The 13,649-nt window shown below is 41.7% G+C and overlaps 2 protein-coding genes across 7 annotated transcripts in view; both read right to left on the bottom strand.

Annotated features, from left to right (window-relative positions):
• Positions 1–13,649, bottom strand: part of LOC122557968 (excitatory amino acid transporter 2-like) — a 510,588-nt gene that overhangs the window by 115,600 nt on the left and 381,339 nt on the right. The gene's annotated exons all lie outside the window — the stretch shown is intronic.
• Positions 1–13,649, bottom strand: part of pdhx (pyruvate dehydrogenase complex component X) — a 206,131-nt gene that overhangs the window by 2,031 nt on the left and 190,451 nt on the right. For all 4 annotated transcript variants that reach the window (XM_043706270.1, XM_043706268.1, XM_043706269.1 and 1 more), the window contains one exon: positions 1,720–1,784. In XM_043706270.1, coding sequence (XP_043562205.1) covers positions 1,720–1,784 — 65 coding nt within the window. The remainder of the gene's footprint in view (positions 1–1,719; positions 1,785–13,649) is intronic.

Here is a 13,649-nt window from a genome sequence, read left to right as displayed (position 1 = left end):
TGAACCCGCACTCCAAGGTCTCTTTGTTCAGCAACACTCCCTAGGACCTTACCATTAAGTGTATAAGTCCTGCTAAGATTAGCTTTCCCAAAATGCAGCACCTCGCATTTATCTGAATTAAACTCCATCTGCCACTTCTCAGCCCATTGGCCCATCTGGTCAAGATCCTGTTGGAATCTGAGGTAACCCTCTTCGCTGTCCACTACACCTCCAATTTTGATGTCATCTGCAAACTTACTAACTATACCTCTTATACTCGTTCATTGTCACATGTACCTAAGTACAGTGAAGAGCTTTGTGTGCAAGCAGTACAGGCAGATCATAGTAAACAAGGACATACAGTTAGACTATAGAGTGATAAAAACTGGGTCAAAGTGAGGGATACAGGTTATGCAGCACAGGACATGCATGTGAGGCAAGATCAACATTAGCAAAATCAGCATTATTTAAAGTTAAAGTTGGAGAGTCCATTCAGTAGTCTAACAACGGCAGGGAAGAAGCTATTTTTGAACCTGTCGGTGTGTGTGTTCAAGCTTCTGTATCTTCTGCCTGACGGAAGAGATTATAGGAGAGCATTACTGGCATGGGAAGGGGTCTTTGATGATGATGGCAGCCTTTCCATGGCAACGAGAAATGTAAATGATGTCCATGGATGGGAGGTTGGGTGAAAGCGCATGTTGTGTTGAGGGGGTGGGAAGGGTGGATGTCAGGAAGGGTGGATGTCAAGAGTGGGTGAAGGGTAAGTGAGTGTGAGTGTGTGTGTGTTTGTGTTTGGGGGTTGGGAGAAAAAAAGGAGTGCTCACGTCTCATTTGGCTGGGGAGCTCAGACCTGGTGTGAGATGGGTGGGGTCGGGATGTGTCAGATCTGCAGTGGGTGGGGGTGACCACCTCTCTGACCACCCCTCTCCCTTCCTCCCTCTCTGCCTGTATCCCTCCTTTCCCTTTCACCCACCTCTCCCCTTCTACCCACCCCCTCCAATCTCCTCCTGCCCTTTCCCCTGCCTGTGTCTCAGCCAGCACCCACTGCCCTTTTCCTCTCTGCTTATTCCCCCTCCACGTCTCCCTGCCCATCTCCTCCCTTCCCTCCTCTCTCACTGTGTCCACCTCTCTCCCCCCTCCCCTCCGCGAATCTGTGATCAGCGTGTGAAATCTGCAGACTGGCTGAGATGTAATTCATGGTTGATAATATGGACAATGTGAGTCTAAAATATTTTCTAAGCAATGTCAATGTATTTAGATATCCTTCCCTCATGCCCCTGGTTTCAAGGAGGTTTTAACTAAGTGCCTACTTCATTAGAAAACATTCAGAGGGTGAAATGTGGTACGTATTTTATATTGTGTGCACCTCACTTTCTTTGGCAATGGTTGTGCTAGCCTCAACAAGCTTTATTTCTCTAGGAGTCTAAGGGGAGCTGGCAGCATGACCATGCAGGATACCTTTACTGGTCAATTACCAAGCAGTAATCACCCAGACAACTCGTGGTACATGCAAAGTATGCTGGACAGGCTGTTTGATTTTACTGAGTTTTTTACAGGCCATGGAATCGCTTACTACTCACAATGTGGGTACACAGTCAATAAAGAACTGAGAACAAAACTGCAAGAAAAAGGTTCCAGGAAAACCAAACATGCCCAAACTCAACACAACTGCAGACTCCCAGTGTTTTAATAAATACAAATAAAGGTGGAATGACTGAGGTCAAAATACTGGTGTTTTACCTGAACGATCCTCCCTGATATTCCTCCGGTCGCAGTTTTCCTGCTTTTGCTTTCTTTGCAAGTGTCTGGAATGGAATGATAAACATGACTGTTAATTCATTCTGCAGTAATTTGACTGTGAAGTATGTGCTGGAGAGAGAATTCCGTAGCAAACAAAGAGCAAATTGTTTCTCTCTATTCTCAGTAACATCACAAACTTCTCGCAAACACAATTTGAACTAACAGAACGGACTAAATTAAAATCAGTTAGATAGCAAGTAGCAAAGGAACTAATTGGAGGGTGATATTCAATTGTTAGCATGCTGTTTAGAAACAGAATGGAAAATAAAATTGATACTTTGAAAGATCTTGCTAAGATATTCCCATTTTTATCTATAAGATCCAGATCACACCAGTTCATACTTTAGCAAAATGAACCGGAGTGAAATGTTACACAATGGCCTCACAAATATTTATGGTCAGATTCATGGCCAGGTGGGAGTGATTCCTTAGCTCACTCACCCTGCCGAATTGTCTCTTTCAGCTCCAATCCATCATCCACAAACATGTGACAAGGCTGTGTGATGGAACCGCCTATATGATCAACTGTATGATTCCCATCCCTACCTCTTTGCAACTCTATCATTTCCCAGATTCTGTCTTGTTGTATATCATCACTTTTTCTTGAAACTCACCCACAACCAATGCCTCCTATCCCAATGGAATCCTACAGCCCACACAACGTCCCTCTGTCTCTTAGATAAAGCAACAGGAAACCTGTCCCACTGCATCCTCTCACCTCAACACTATACACTTGGTCCAGACACTCCAAGCCTACAATGGTGATGCTTCAGGAGCTCTGTGCTGTTTCGACCACTCCATTTTATGTCTCCTTTTTATTTTGTCATTGCAACGTACTGGAACCGTGTGTTGGGCGGAATGGTTGCTGGGTTCGCTACACCTTCACTGAAAAGCAACTTACTATTCCTCTGCTTTGATGAGCTTGTTTGGACCTTGACAGCTTCTCTTCCACCTCCACTTACTTCCCTCATAAAAATTATTCTATGAATATCTGTATAATCTCTAATTATATCTGGTTTTGGTAGGATATACAGAACTCATTGTTATACTGATCTTTTCTCCACTACATTGATATGTTGATGCTATCTCTTGCTTGTCACAACCAGGAGAATCTCATTGATCATGTTTCCCATTTCCACTTACCATCTTTGTGGTCTATTTCTTCCCTCTCTCTTTGGACTCATTCATTATAATCACCGTTGCTTGGATATTTCTGAGATATCTATACAAGCCCATTGGGCCCTACTGCCACAGTCGATTACAGGAGGAAGTATAGAAAGAAACAAAGTTGCCATTGCTTCATTCAGTTTCTCCACTGTCATCACCAAAGTTTCTAAAATGGCCTCCCATTTCATAAACTAAGATAGTCCTCACGTTGCTCTTGAGGGGAGTCTCAATCTTATCTATGCTATTTGCTGCCTTTCCACTTACACAGGTAGTGAGGCTCTGCCCTCAGCTTCAATCTCTGTACCCTCCCTACAAGATTTAGCCATTCCAGCCTCTGATCACCACCACGCACATCTTCCAGCTCCCCCTCCACTTACTGGGGAATTTTCTTTGTGCACTCTGCCAACAACCTGGTGTCTCATTGCCTTTCATTGACATTCTGCCAGCTGCAACATATACAAATTCACCTCTTCCACTCCACAGAAACAACATGCATATTGTGTTTGCAGTTCTCAAAGTAGAATCCTGTACAACGAAGAACCCAATTGGTGATTGAACTTTTTTTTGTAATTCATGCACAGGATGTGATCATCACTGACTAGGCCAATATATATTGCCCATGCCTAAGTGCCCAGAGGGCAGTTAAGAGTCAACCACATTGCTGTGGATCTAGAATCACATGTCAGTCAGACCAGGTAAGGATAGCAGTTTCCTTCCCTAAAGGATATTAGTGAATAGATTCATGGTCATCATTGGACTCTTCATTCCAGACTTTTAAAAACTGAAATCAAATTCCACCATTTCCCATAGCAGGATTCGAAACCAGGTCCCCAGAACATTACCTGGATCTTGGGATTAACAATCCCGCAGTAACACCACTAGGCTGAGCAGTTCTTTGTTGTTTTTAAAATGTGATCCCCGTGGCCACCCTCTAGTCTCATGATGGCTTTAGAGACAACTGAATCATGGAGCTTACTGCTATTCACTGTTTGCCAATTTTCACCTTTATCTAGCCTTTTAAAGAGCCTGTTGCTGGACATTTGGCAACTTCTATTTACATTAGATTCCAATTCACCCTAACATCTTATCCCCTTGACTACTGTATGTCAAAGCAGCTTGTGGAAGCTCACTGCAGTGAGAGAAGGCTGCTGCTTGGGTTTAAGGAGTTAGTACTGATTGCATAACAACAGGAATTGAGTATCGGAGCAAAGAGGTCCTTCTGCAACTGTACAAGGCCCTGGTGAGACTGCACCTGGAGTACTGTGTGCAGTTTTGGTATCCAAATTTGAGGAAGGATATTCTGGCTATTGAGGGAGTGCAGCGTAGGTTCACAAGGTCAATTGCCGGTGGTACTATTATATATTGAAAGATTGAAGCAACTGAGCTTGTGTACACTTGAGTTTAGAAGGATGAGAGGGATCTGATTGAGATGTGTAAGATTATTAAAGGATTGGACACTCTGGAGGCAGGAAGCATATTTCCACTGAACTAGAGGACACAGTTTAAAAATAAGGGGTAGGCTATTTAGAACAGAGTTGAGGAGAAACTTCTTCACCCAGAGAGTGGTGGATATATGGAATGCTCTGCCCCAGAAGGCAGTGGAGGCCAAGTCTCTGAATACTTTCAAGAAAGAGATGGATAGAGCTCTTAACGATAGTGGAATCAAGGGCTATAGGGATAAGGCAGGAACAAGACACTGATTGTGGATGATCAGCCATGATCATAATGAATGGTGGTGCTAGCTCAAAGGGCTGAATGGCCCACTTCTGCACCTATTGTCTATTGCCAGTCCATGATGCACTGTAACCACACCACATTAAACCCATATTCCAATGTTCTTTCATTAAGCTGCCAATCTAACCTTCAAAGATGACCAACTGCTATATTTCTTAACTCAGAGAAAGTATTTTAAGTTATCTCAAATGCCACCTGGAATTGGGTTCGGTCTTCTGCTGTCCAATGTCACTGAACATTACGCATTAGATTTTCATTAGGTATTTTCCTTTCCCAAAGTTTGTAAATACCTGAATGGCACTTCCTATTGAGAAATCTGAACAATATGCCTGCCATTGTCTGTTGGTGAGATGATTCACACACTGGTTTAGAGACATTATGTAATTCACTAACACTAAATCCTAAGTCACTCTTTTTGTGGCTGAGAGAAGTAAATATTCATTTGTTCAGTAAGACACCCAATTGTTCAGCAATCTAACTATAGTGAACTCATGATGTTTATAGCGCTGGGTGGGGAAAAGGTTCATTTAATTGACCGTAGTCCATCCAGTAACACACAAAGCAATGAACTGAAGTCTCTCTTACAAAGGATTAGTGCACAAATCTACATTCCATGTCAGATTAGCAAGCCTTTTTGAACAGGCTACAGAAATGCAGAAACCGATAATGACAAGCAGCAATATATCTGGGGCTGCAAACAAACATTCATGTCCTGCTCATATTGTGGAAGGCACATGATTCAACAAAAACAGTTAACTGCTGTGGTGCCAAGATGCCTCGACATGTTCTTGATGCTTAAGTATCAATCAAGGCCTGCCTTTTGGGTCTGACAGCCACGTATGAAGTGTTTCTCAGTAATTTAGCTGACAGTGCTTTCATCTCCCAAAAGGAAAACTCATTCCAGCATCTATTTCTCCAGCTAACCAGGCCTGACATAGAGAGATTACTGGAGCAAAAATTCCTCGTGATCAGCCAGCGTTATAGCGAACATCTGCCCCAGTGTGTCTCTCAACTTAGGCAGACCATTTAATGGAACTCCTGTCCCAGTATATCACTGGGCCCTTAAAAGTCCCCACAATGTAATACCTGCCCCAGTACATCTTATGATGTCCAGCGAGACCCTGATGCTGAGTCTCCTATTCTAGTGTTCATGCCTTTCCCTTTAAATGCACACATCGTGAATGGATTGTGGCCCACAGTCAGGAAAGCAGTCATCAGTCCCCATTAACTCCATCTGACGCAGGTAGTGTTTTATTTTGTGTATCTGAATTTTAAAATCAATGAAAGATAATGCAAACTAGTTATTATATATTATGAACCATTTCACATGTTGTTGTTTAAAATTTTAAGATATCTTCCCACTTTCTCATGATTTGAGTGATCACTGAGGGTCGGAGATCAACACTTCTACCTCACTGTCAACTCAGTTTCTGGAAAACTTCTCCATTTTAAAGTTAAGTCAACAGCTTTGAAATCTCATCCAGGAACACCCAGAGCTACTAAATTAATCTGCCAAGAGATAATCTACATAAGAATGTTGTGTCCATGGTAACGGCAATTAGTTTGGATACAGTAATGGGGGATTGGCAGAAGGACTCGGCTAAGATGTCTGAAGAGATTGATACTGGCTATTCTGATTTGTGTGGGCTAGCCTGACTCTGCTGCCAATATTGCAAAGGCCTTAACAGAATTACACAAGATGCTGCTGTGTGAAGACAAGAGAGGGAACAACGGATGCGAAATTCTGAGTTTTGAATGTTATGAAAACGTTGCTTTGCAATTTTATTGAACTCAGAATGCATCATACCAGACCTCAGTCAGAACTGAGATTGCACAGGAGAAAGTCTGGATTTTGCCAGGTGAGGATGCACAAAGGAGTCACGTGGAGGTCTGTTCGGTTTGAAGGGAAATGAAGCGGTAATTGGGTTTGTAGGAAAACCATGGTTTTTGTGGTGAGTTCTAAACTCAATGGCTTTTTAAAATAATAATGTCAAGGAAAGTGGATGCCATTGGCTAGGTCAGCATTTGTTGCTCTTCCTTGACTGTGAATTGTTAGTAAGAGAAGGCCCAGCTGGTAATGTCCATGCCCCATGAGTGAATGAAAAACAATTTGCCTCGATGGTGAGGAGTCACCTTCTTGAATCGCTGCAATCCCCTCAGTGTAGGCACACCCACAATACTGTCAGGGCGAGGGTTCCAGTAGTTTGACACAGCAACAATATACAGTACTGTAGTTAGTCAGGCTAGGGTGGGCCTTGGAGGGGAACTTTCAGGAGGTGGAGTAAACTTGCATCCGCGGACCTCGTCCTTCTAGGTAGTAAGATCCCAGGTTTGCCAGATGTTGTCAAAGCAGTGTTGATGCATTCTTGCTGTGCATACTGTGGACGGTACACACTACTGCCATTGTACATTGGTGGTGAAGGGACTGGAAGTTAAATGCTGTAGGTGAGGCACCAATCAAGTGGCTGCTCTGTCCTGGATGGTGGTAAACTTCCTTAGTGTTGATGGAGCTGCACTCATCCAGGCAAGTGTGGAGAATTCTATTACACTCCTGACTTGTGCTTTGTAGATGAATGTGCAGACTGCAGGAAATCAGGAGGTAAGCAGAATTCCCAGCCTTTGACTTACTCTAGCAGTTATACTATTTATGACTGGTTCAATTCAGTTTCTGGTCAATGGTAACCCACAGGATGTTGATATTGGGGGATGCAGTGATGGTAATGATCCTTTTTGTCATTTTGTCTCTCCAGCCTTCCAGCTTATCAAAGATTTTTCCCTTTGTTATATCTTTCCCACCTTGCTTTCACTGCCTCTGTAATTGCTTAAAACCTATAACATTTTTACTTTATACCAACTTTGAAAAGATAACTGGTTCTCTCTCCCCAATTACCACTTGATCTGCTGACTTTTTTCTGGCATTTCCAGTTTTCTTTTCAGTTAACGGTAAGTTTGTTTTTACAAGGAGGAACATCTGGTATAATCATCAAATTTTCTACCATTTCAACTAATGTATATTGACATGAAGCAGTGACACAGGTAAACCAGAGTACTGCTCAAAGCTCCAACCACCATTCAAAACCTCACAGCAGAACCTTTCATTTATTCACAGGATGGAGGCATTGTTGACAGGCCCAGCACTTATCAGCAATCCATAACTGCCCTACAGGAGGTGCTAGTGAGGCACAATTATTACAGCACATAGGAGACCATTCAGCACATCATGTCTGCGCTGTCTCTTCAAATGAGCATCTCACCCAGTGCTTTCACCTGGTAGCCCTGCCAAATGCTTCTTTTCAAATAACCATCTAGCTTCCTTTTGAAGGTCTTGAGTGAAACTGCATCCACCACACACTCAGCTAGTGCATTCCAGACACTAACCACTTGCTGTGTAAATGAGTTATTCCTCGTTATCACTCTGGTTTCTTGTAGCAATTACTTTAAATCTGTGCCAAACCGTTCCTGATCCTTTCAGGAGTGGGGACATTCTTCCCTATTTACTCTGTCCAGACCATTCATGAGTTTGAATACTTAATCATATTTCCTCTCCACTTCTTCCAAAGGAGAACAGTTCCAGCTTCTCCAATCTATTGGCATGAGAAATTCTTCATCCTTGGAAGCGTTCTCTTCAGCCTCTTAAGCAATCTCTTCAATGCCTTCCTAACCCTCATGTGTGGTACCCAGGACTGGACATATCTCATTCCAGAGGAGGCCAAGCTAGTATCTCATACAAGTTCAATATGACCTTCTTGCTCTAGTACTCTAGGCACCTATTAATAAAGCGTAAGACACTCTGTACTGCTCCCTCAACCTGTCCTGCCACATTTTAATGACTTATGCCTATGTACCCAAGTCCCTTGCTCCTCTTCCATGTCCTTCCGACCAAAATCACCCTCACTTGGCATCTCCTTCCCCAGTCCACCAATGCATCCAAGTTCTAAATCAACTGCAAAAGTTAGTGTACCCTGTATTCCAAGGTATAGATCTTTAACATATGTATCAGGAAAAGCGAGGGTCCGAGCACTGACTCTTGGGGAACACCATTACAAACCTTCCCCCAGCCTGAAAAACAACTAATAACCATTTCTTATCACTGGAGCCAATTTTATATCCAAGGAGCAGGAGAGTTAACATTTCTGGCATAAGCCTTTCAGCCTGAAGGGCTTATGCCTGAAACATTGATTCTTCTGCTCCTTGGATGCTGCCTGACCTGCTGTGCTTTTACAGCACTCTTTGACTCTGATCTCCAGCAACTGCAGTCCTCACTTTCTCCAAGCCATGTTTCAATCCATGTTATTACTGTCTCATTCCATGGATTTTAATTTTGCTAAGATCTAATGTGTGGCACTGTATCAAATGCAACTACTGTGCTCCATGAATTACAAGACCACTTCCTCTGTGGGAGTCCAGGTGATTTTATTTTCCAGAAAATTATTACAGAAATTATGAGGGGGGGGGGGGGGGAAATCAACAAAAGAGGGCCAGTTGATGTTTCTTTGGCAAGACTCTCTCTTTTAGTTCCCTGTTGTCTTTTTTTCAGTTGCTAAACCAGTTTAAAACAAAAGTCAATTATCTCACTGCTGTTTGAGATCTTGTAATGCAAGAATTGGCTGCATATATTAAAACAGTGACTGCATTTCATTGGTATACCACAGATTGTAAGCACTTTGAAATGCCTTAAACATTTTGCATTAAGAGAAGTTCATTCCTTCCTTTAAAATATTATTTTAGTTTTCTTGCACTGCATGATTTAAAAAAATCCTCCAGCTGGGGAGACAGTGATCAGAGGTCATTAGTATAAACTTATTACTGAAGCAGAGAAAAGATACAAGAACAACTTTTTCACATTAAGACAACTGGTAGAACAAGGAACGCTTTGCCAGAACGTGGCCGATTCTTCTACCTTGTTAGAGGAAATTGCACAAATATTTGAGACAGAGGGTGACATGAAACTACGGTGAAACAGCAAGGTTTTAAGGATTAACTTGGGGCTACCATAACCTGGGGTCAGCAGCGGTGGGAGGTGGGGGGGGGGGGGGGGGGGGGGGGGGGGGGAAATGCTCTCATTACCAATACTCACCCACAATTCTCAATTCCCTGGATTTGAAACTCAAAGCAAAGAGACCAAGGTGATTCTAAACCAGGAGGGGTAAGTCCATTCAAAGGAAACAACTTCAATTTCAGTTTGATAGGTTTCCTTATTTTGATGTAAGGTCATGGATCTGAGACACTAAGCCCGTTTCACTCTACTGACTATTCACAGCATTTCTGTTCTTATTTCCGAGGTTCAGCATCTGCAATACAGTGGCTTGCTTTTGGCATATAACAGCATTGACTTTCAGTTAAAATCTATAATTCTCAGCTATTGAATGTACACGTCGCTGAGGGGTTTGGGGGAGGAAGAGACAGAACGCAATGTTCTATTGAAAAGTACCCATTTTCCCCTTTCATCCAGTTATCTTCTCTTTTTTCCCCAAATGTTCTGACTCCCTTCGAAGGAAGCTGACTGTGGCAATGTGTCATCAAGCTGATAGATGGATGGATTCAGATAATACCTTTGGCTGGCCATTCCAAGATTGGGAGTGATCAGTGTTAAGTCTGATCCTGTCCTACTACAATTCAGTATAAATCCATAACTTTCCAGTCAAGTCAATGAACAAAGAAACCTGCCTTACCTTTGGACTAACTTTTTTGTTAAAGATCCTCTCTGATTTCTCACACTGAATTCACTTTTTACATATGAAAGAACAGGCTGATGGTGTAATATCAAAGAGAGTGGCGGCCAGGGATCCAATTAGAGTGAAGAGCTCAACATAATTAACGTCAAAAATGTATTGCAGAAACTTAAAGCATGAAAAGCCTGTATACATCCTATATCTAAAATATAGGAGCTTCAGAGATGCTGGATACATTTGTAATGATTTTCCAAAACTTCATAGATGCTAGAATAATCCCAGTGAATTGGAAGTTAGCAATTGTGATTCTGCTATTCCAGGAAGGAGGGAGAGAAAAAGCAAGGAAATGATGCCTGGGAGCCTGACACCAGTCTTTGGGGAAAATGCTTGGATTAAGACAGGGTCAGACTCGATAATGATGACTCTAAATCTTGGAATAGCCAGCCAAAGGTATTATCTGAATGCATCCATCATTAGTTTGATGACACATTGACGTGGTCAGCTTCCTTGGAACGGAGTCAGAACATTTGGGACAAAAGGAAAGAAAACAAGATGAAAGAGGGTAACGTGGGAAAATTTAAGGAGATTTTAATAATGCATTGAGGGCATTAAAATATGATTAGACTGAGTCAAAATTACTTTACTAAGAAAAAGTTGCATTTGACAAATTTCAGTGTCTTTGATGATGTAACAAGTGGTTAAGATTCAGGGGAACCGGTAAATATTTTCATAAGGCAGTCAATAAAGTGCCGCTTGAAAGGTTAGTCACACAATAATGACTCATTAAGTCTGTAAGGTGAATATATTAATAAGAAAGGAAGAATGGTTAATGGATAGAAAGCAAATTAGAGAGATAAATGGGACATAGGTGGGGCACAGTGATTTGCACTGCTGCCTCATAGCACCAGGGACCTTAATTTGATTCTAGCTTTGGATGACTGACTATGTGGAGTGTGTCCTGTGTCTCACAGTTTCCACTGTGTGCTCTGGCTTCCTCCTGCTGTCCAAAGATGTGCAGGTTAGGTGGATCAGCTACTTAATTAACGTTTGACCTTTATGACTTAGATAAAAAGGCAGAGCATTTATCCATGTTTGATAATGACACAGAGTTAGGTGAAACATAAGAAGTGAAGAGAACACAGACTACAAAGAGCTATAGACCCGGGGTTATGAGAGTGGGCAACAGGATGTCCGATGGGAATATAATGCAGGGACACAAACTTATTCACTTTGTTAGAAATAAGTTAAAAATAAAATTATTTTAGAAAGTATGTAACTTTTAAATGTTTATGTTCAGAGATACTTGGATGCACTTGTAGAAGGAACAGAAAGTTAGTATGCAAGCACAACAAGCAATTTGGAAGGCAAATTACATGTTGGTCTTTATTACAAGGGCACTGAAGTACAAGAACAGGGAAGTCTTGCAGCTGTTGTGTAGCACTTTGGTGAAACAATACTTGGGAGTTCCTGCCTTTGAATAGAGACTCATGAGATTTGTCCCGGTTATGAGGTTAGGATTGTTCTCTGATGGGAGCCCAAGGACTCTGCACCAGACCGTACACTGGGGTTTGGACAACTTGAGAGATGATCTTATTAAACGTATACAAGATTCTGCAGAGGCACGTTATTGATAGGGTAGACACTCAGTGTGAGAATTTAGGGAACAAGGGCACAGCCTCAGGATAACAGATAACATTGAGGACTTCCATGAAAAATTTCTACATTTAGACGTTTAAAAGTCTGAGGCCTTCACTATCCCATAATATTATGGTAGTTCTGTTCCTGAAGAGGCAGGTGGATGTTTGATCTCTCGGAACTGAAGAATAAGGAGATTGGACTGAACAGCGGAGTTGAGGTAGAACATGATCTCAATCTCAGTAGTCCTCATTGTAGCCAATGGTGAAGCTGCCTCAAGGGACCATATGGCCTTCTACACCTGAAACTGTCATATATCCCAATGAAGAATGCTGTTCCTACTGGTCAGAGACCACTGAATGTATGGAAGAGGCTGAATGGTGTTAATAAAGATAGATAGTATCAGAGGAGACAGTTCAACAGTGACAACATTTAACAAATGGGAATAGTCATGGTCAACAAGAGGAAAAATATAGCTATAAATAATTGAAGGAGAAAGAAGATGCAAGGAAGTAAAAGATTTTAAAGCTCATTTGGAGGTAAGGCTTAAAGGAAGTCTAAGGAATGCTATTGCTGTGCAATGGACATCAATGATATTGGTAAAATAAAACAAAGAACTGCAGATGCGGGAGATCTGAATGATATAGGTGATTATTCTAGACACAATCTTCAGACAAAATGAATAATCAAAGGGATAAATGTATGTTAAGAAAAGCCAGTAGTTTTTCTTTTAAGAGAAAATCATAACTAACTCAGTATTTTGAAAACCGAAGAGAGAGGTTTGAGGGCAATGTTAAATACTGAGTTACAAAAGATGTTTGCTAATGAGTCTACTGTGCAGCACTGCATCAAAGTTATAATACATTGAATAAAAGTGACAGTGGATGCAGAATTGGTTGAGTAACCCACAAAGAGTAGTAAAATAACCGAGATGTTTGTACAGGGATAATTTCAAAGTTTGTTGATGATATGGATCTTGGAAGTGTTGAGAACTGAGAGAAAAACAATGTAAAACTTCAAAGAAGGACACAGCTGGTCATAGTGGAATGAGTGGTCAGCTGGCAGATGAAGCTCAAAGTGAAGAAATGTCAATAGATCCATTTCAGTAGGAAGAACATGTACAGACAATACAAAATACAGATGTACAACTCTGAAGGAGATACAGGAGCAAAGGAACCTAAGTGTGTACATGCATTAATCATTGAAGATGACAGGACAGGTTGAGCGCACAGTTAATAAAGCAATACAGTATCTTAAGCTTTATTAATAGGGACACAGAATAAAAGAGCATGGCAGTTCCGTTGAACTTGCTTACTAGTATTACAAAGGTTCACTGCAAGTCAGGTCTAAATAGAAACTGGACAGAGAACAGAGAAGTGGCCAATATTTTCCTGATGTTTTCTGCCTGCCTCGGACAGATTGGACTGCACCAAAACAAAGTGGCAATAAACATGCTCATGCTAGTCAGTCGAACACACACAGGATTGAGCAACTTCAGTCACAAATTTTGCAGCAAGCATTGAGTAATGGAAGGGAGGGAGAGATGGGAAATGAATTGGTTTTATTCTTGTGCACTTGCTACAGGTTGACAACCAAGCTGTTAGCAGAAGCCTGTGGGCAGAATGCTTACTACTCCATCCTGTGCATTTTCTACTGAATGTG

This window comes from Chiloscyllium plagiosum, chromosome 16 (assembly GCF_004010195.1).
Source record: "Chiloscyllium plagiosum isolate BGI_BamShark_2017 chromosome 16, ASM401019v2, whole genome shotgun sequence".
NCBI classification, from domain to species: Eukaryota; Metazoa; Chordata; class Chondrichthyes; order Orectolobiformes; family Hemiscylliidae; genus Chiloscyllium; species Chiloscyllium plagiosum.
Note: the sequence above shows the minus strand (reverse complement) of the source record. Positions and strands in the feature narration are given on the sequence as shown.